General features: G+C 35.9%; 2 protein-coding genes across 2 annotated transcripts; both read right to left on the bottom strand.

Annotated features, from left to right (window-relative positions):
• Positions 1-820: 820 nt before the first annotated feature.
• Positions 821-3,356, bottom strand: LOC133876214 (probable LRR receptor-like serine/threonine-protein kinase At3g47570). Its single transcript, XM_062314500.1, has 2 exons — positions 1,331-3,356; positions 821-1,173 (listed from the first exon to the last, which is right to left on the bottom strand). Exons 1-2 carry the CDS (start codon positions 3,354-3,356, stop codon positions 821-823), a joined length of 2,379 nt encoding a protein of 792 aa, XP_062170484.1.
• Positions 3,357-3,848: 492 nt separating this feature from the next.
• On the bottom strand, positions 3,849-5,796 carry LOC133876216 (receptor-like protein 34). Its single transcript, XM_062314501.1, has 4 exons — positions 5,010-5,796; positions 4,793-4,933; positions 4,574-4,645; positions 3,849-3,928 (listed from the first exon to the last, which is right to left on the bottom strand). Exons 1-4 carry the CDS (start codon positions 5,794-5,796, stop codon positions 3,849-3,851), a joined length of 1,080 nt encoding a protein of 359 aa, XP_062170485.1.
• Positions 5,797-6,000: the final 204 nt, after the last annotated feature.

Genomic DNA, 6,000 nt, shown 5'->3' on the forward strand with positions numbered 1-6,000 from the left:
TTCACACAGCAATCTGGGATTCTTTTCCAGCACAAGCAGCGGTTTGTCAAAATCACCGGGTCATATCATTAGTATGATCTCCCAAATTAGTTCTCCTTGTTTGCCAAATTATAGCAAAGCCTTAGCTGGGCGTCTAGCCGTTTCTCTTGCTACTTCTCTTAATCTTGAGAAATTAATCATTGAGAGTGACTCTCAAGTGGTTATTCTATCACTGCAACATCCCCAGAATCCTCTTGATTGGCGCATCTCATCTGTTATTTACGATATCATTGACTCTCTTCCAGTCTCCATTTCCTGTAGTGCTAGAAAAGTCAATAGAAGTGTAAACTTCTGTGCCCACTCAGTGGCACATTGGGCCACAACTAGATCTTTTTCTGGACGCATTCCCACTACTCCTCCTCCCCCTCCCTCAATCTCTATTGTAAGTGAAAAAGACCCACATCCTATTAAATTATTAAGTTGTTAGTTGCTTTATTGTTTATTTTTGCACTAAGCTTGTTAGCTGCTTGTTTCTTGTTCAATGTACTTAAATAATAATAATAATAATAATAATAATAATAATAATAATAATAATAATAATAAATTACAATCCCACAATTGCTTTCATTTGTGTCCCGATACCAAAAATAGAGATTTTGCTACCTACAACACTTTGAGACTAACTTAGAACACCCATTAGCGGCTAATTATAGGTGATCACTACAATCATTAACTCTACCAATTATAAACAAATGTCTTTAGTGGAGTCTTACAAATATAATATTATTTCAAAAGCACGTACAAACATGAAAGAGGTATAAACAAACTTGATGTTCTCATATTAGCTTCCATCAATATCTTGTAGAAAATTCAATTTGATCTTGTTGAGTGTGATTAAAATCCTTTTTGCATTAATCCTCTGCTCATGTAACTCATCACAACACTGCAACGCCAATCTCATTATGGATGACATACAATTCTCCATAGAAGCATAATCTCTTTCAGTTTTCAACAAATAGGCATCAACAACGTTAGTTACTGAAAGGGGTAAAGATTCCTCTACCCAACGCTTCAAGCTCATTTCTCCACCAAACATGTCATCTGTAGGTTTCTTTCTTGTGAAAGTTTCCATAAGCAAAATACCATAACTATACATATCGCCACTTGTTGAAACAATTCCTTCCGATCCATACTCTACATGTAACATAACAATTAATCATGAGAACATAATTATATATTCCAAAGATATAAAGTGTTAAAATCAATATTCTACCAAAAAACTATAGTTCTCTGTGTATAAATGAGTATAATGATAAAAATGCAAGTTCTAGTTGTAGGCTAAAAATATCACCTGGTGCCATATACCCAATAGTAGCGAGAGTCATGGTTCGCATCATAGAATCTCCATCGCCTAACAGTTTGACAATTCCAAAATCAGCAACATGTGAGACCATATCTTCATCTAATAAGATATTGCTGGGCTTCAGATCACAATGAACAATAGGTGTTGAATAACCATCATGAAGGTATTCTAGTGCTGATGCGACATCGATCATTATATTTAGTCTTTGTAAGATACTCAAACAACAGTCTTGAGAATACAACCATTTCTGTAGGCTCCCATTAGGCATGTATTCCAATACAAAAGCTTTGAAGTCATTGTTACTACATGTGCTGATGATTTTAACAAGATTCCGATGACGAATGTTGCGTTGTACCCCACACTCAGTATCAAAACTTTTGAATGCCCCTTCTACTACCAAGTTGAAAACTTTTATTGCAACAATCATACCATCTGAAAGGGTCCCTTGGTATACTGATCCAACGCTCCCTTGACCAAGTAAGTTGCTTGCATTGAACCCTTCTGTTGCTTGAAAAATTTCTTGTTGGGAAATTCTTTTCCATGTCACTAGTTGTGATGAGTTTGTCTCCACCAGAAGTTTTGCATTCCTTTTTTGGCGTCTTGTCCATTCTAATACAAAAGCAACTACAAGCATTGTTAACCCAATTGTTGGTAATACATACTTTAGTATAGATGCTGCTGCGGTATTTTTGGGTCGAGAAACACCTTCTTTACATGGGGGAACTTGCAGTCGGGGAGCACCACAAAGTCCATCATTTGACATAAATGATGCAGCAAAGAAGTGTACAAATGGTCCTCCTACAGGAATTTTTCCTTGCAGTCTATTTGAAGAGACATTTAGATATTTGAGTTGTGAAAGTCCTTCTAAGGACTTAGGAATCTCTCCAGATAAATTGTTACTGGAAAGATCCAAGAATTCCAAACTTATCAGTTCACTAAAAGATTCAGGAATTGAGCCTTCTAATCTATTGTCCGCCAATGAAAGATTAACTATATCTTTGAGGTCACCAATTGTTGTTGGGATATCACCAGATAGTTGATTTCTTGATAACTTTAATACTGTCAACACCTTCAAATTTCTAATCTTTAATGAGAGAGAGCCATTTAGAGAATTTGATGACAAGTCGACCATTAAGATATAAGAGAGGCTCCACAAACTCAAGGGAATCGTAGAAGTTAATTCGTTGAAGTGTAAGTAAAGATATCTTAGAGAAGTCAGATTACTTACACATGTAGGAATAGGTCCAGAAAGCTCATTATGACCTAAGAACAACTCAACCAAGCTCTCTAAATGACAAAGATCAAATGGGATGAGACCTTCTAGTCTATTATTATCAACTCTCAATCCTTGAAGCTTGTGCAATCTTCCCACAGTAGTTGGAATAGGTCCAGCCAATTCATTGAACCGTAGAGACAAAGTTATCAAGTTGCTTAAATTGCCTATATCTCTAGGAATGTTGCCCTTAATATTGCAATGATCTATGTAAAGTCCTTCAAGAGAAGTTGGGAGATTTCCAATGGAATCGGAAAGGATGTTATTCAGTAGATTACTTGACAAATCTAACTGTTTTAGATATGTCAAATTTGACAGAGAAGAGAAAAAGTTGAACTCTGGAGTAGAAGATTCAATGGTCAAATTATTGTTTGCTACGTTGAGCCACTCAAGGAACCTTAAATTACCAAGTGCTTTAGGAATTAAGCCTGAGAATGAGTTGTTGCTCAAGTCTAAGAGAGTGAGTTGTGAAGCATTAGAGATAGAGCTAGGTATTGTTCCACTTAGTTGATTTTCCCAAAGAAAAAGTTGTTGGAGATTTGGAAGGAAGAAGCCTACATTTGATGGAAGATGGCCTGAAAAGTTATTGCAAACCATTGAAATTACTTGTACTGTTGAGATGTTAAACATCTCAGATGGAATTGGACCAGTAAAGTTGTTGAAACCGATATCAAAGATCTCAATGATTTGTAGATTACCAATTTCACTTGGTATTGCACCTGGCACAATATGAACAACCATGCGTTATTATTCAAAAAAAAAAAAAAAATGTGCTTTAAATGAATCGTGCATACAAGTGAACAAGTGTAATAAACTAACAAAAACTTCAAATTAAGAGCTAATTAATAAATAGTAATAAATGTAAAATGCGCCCATGTGGTTGGTTTAAACTATAAATCACTCATTGCGGTATAAAAAATAATTCAGAAGTCCTCGGGACAGGCCAAAATAACAATTTAGTCTTTGTAGTCAAATTTCATCGAAACACTTGACGGATTTCGTTAGTGTATTACGTCAGCACCAGTATGTAGAATGATGGCATGTGTCACTCTTAATAAAAAAAAAATGTAAAATACCTAAAAATTAAAAACTTATTTTAAAAAAATAAAATAAAAATGAAAAAAAAAAGGGTGGGGGGAAGGGGGTGGCTTGCAAGCCACCCCCGATCCCATCAGGGGTGGCTCGAAGCCTACCCCAGAGCTGGCTGGGGGTGGCTCGCAAGCAACACCTAGCTCATGGGTCTAGCTGAACATCCACCTCATGGGCCTGGCCGAGCATCCACCTTATAGGCCAGGGTGGCCTATGCATGGCAACTGGTAATATATTGTGTATTCAATGAGCCCTAATGTGTATTTCCTTTCTCTGGTTTTTATAAGTGTAAATCCTTAAGTACATATATAGCCTTAAGATCACAATTTCTCTTAAACTAATCAAATATCAACTACAATATGATGAGGGTGACTCACAATTTTTTTGGTGAGGTATATGATTTTTGCAACTCATATTGATCATGCAAATATTTTTACCTTCATATCCTATCAGAATACTTTTTGAAAAACAAACAAAAAAGAAGAAATCATTTAAAACACATAAAAAAACATAGCCGTCTTTTGTTGACTTTATTTCCGCATCGTTATTGGAATCGTCTTGATTTTGCTACACTGATTCGTATGTGTTTACAAGCAGACGCATTAAGAAAAGCTCAACCGATATACTAGATCGATCATCGATCTGTCACTCAGAAGTTAGGAAGAGGGTCATTAAGAATCTAGTAGCAATAACCAATAGATTGCAATTCGCAAGAATTTTCTTTCTTTCTTTTTTCCACAGAGTTCCTTAAATCCTTTTGTTTCCTTATAAGTTGTGGACAAATTATTTTGTACTTTTAATTGAACGGAACCCCAATTTGAGGCAAGAAAAAGTCAATGATGTCATCCATATAATCAATCAAAACATACCTCCAAAGTTGTTGTGGGAAAGGCCTAATGCTATGAGCATGGTTAAGTTTCCAATTCCTTGAGGTACTCTTCCTGTAAATTTATTATTCGACAAAGATAACATTTGCAGTTGTTTGCACTTGAACAAAGTGGTGGAATAGTACCTACAAAACAGTTACCGTTTGAAAACAAATACTAAAACTTGCAAGTGACTAAAAACTAAAAGAATACAAAACATACCTCCAAAGATGTTGTTAAGGTATAAATCTGTGAGCACGGTTAAGTCCCCAATTTCCAAAGGTACACTTCCAATGAAATCATTATTCGCCAATGATAAATATTGCAGTTGTTTGCACTTGAACAAAGTGGGTGGAATAGTACCTACAAAATAGTTACCGTTTGAAAACAAATACTCAAACTTGCAAGTGACTAAAAACTAAAACAATACTAAACATACCTCCAAAGATGTTGTTGTGAAGGTATAACTTTGTGAGCATGGTTAAGTCTCCAATTTCCAAAGGTACACTTCCAATGAAATCATTATTCGCCAATGATAAATATTGCAGTTGTTTGCACTTGAACAAAGTGGGTGGAATTGTACCATAAAGCTTATTAGCTCCTAGGTAAATGACTTTCAATGATGAAATGTTGGAAATAATGGACGGCATCAGACCAGAAAACATGTTGTCTTCGAGATCAATTTCTTGCAAGCTGTATATGTTGAAGATTGAGGATGGAATGGAGCCCGAAAGTTGGTTATAACTAAAATCAATTATTTGCAACAAAGACATGTTGGATAGAGATGGTGGAATAGTCCCCGAGAATCTGTTACCATATAGAGACAAATCTTGAAGATTGGACAACAGCCCCATCCATGAAGGGATTTTTCCACTGAAGTTATTGAATCCGAAGGATAAGTGTTGCAATCGATGAAAATGAGACAACTCGTTGGGAATAGAGCCATGAAAACTGTTGTTTTCAATGTTTAGACTAAAAAGAAATGAAAGGTTTCCCACGTGTGGAGGAATAGTGCCTATAAGATCCATGTAAGAAAGGTTTACTGCGATGACTCGATGATGGCGAGAACCACAAGTGATACCGATCCAGTTGCAAATAGAGAAGTTGGTAGACCAGTTGTTTGTCAAAACATTGTGCGGGTCATAAGAAATTTGAGCTTTTAAGGCAAGAAGAGCAGATTGATCGGTGGCAAGGTTGGGAACAGTTGCAATAACTAAGCTTGCCATGTAAAATTGAAACATGATCAGAGGTGACACACAAAGAGGGAATAGGAAACAAGTTTACTCCATGAGAATTGTATGTTGGTTGAGGTAAAGGGGATTAATGCAAGATCAAGTGAGACTATACACACACACACACATATATATATATATATATATATATATAGAGAAAGGAAAAAGAATTGAGAACCCGAGTCACTAACTTGTACA

The sequence above is a fragment of the Alnus glutinosa genome, chromosome 8 (genome assembly GCF_958979055.1).
Source record: "Alnus glutinosa chromosome 8, dhAlnGlut1.1, whole genome shotgun sequence".
Taxonomy (NCBI): domain Eukaryota; kingdom Viridiplantae; phylum Streptophyta; class Magnoliopsida; order Fagales; family Betulaceae; genus Alnus; species Alnus glutinosa.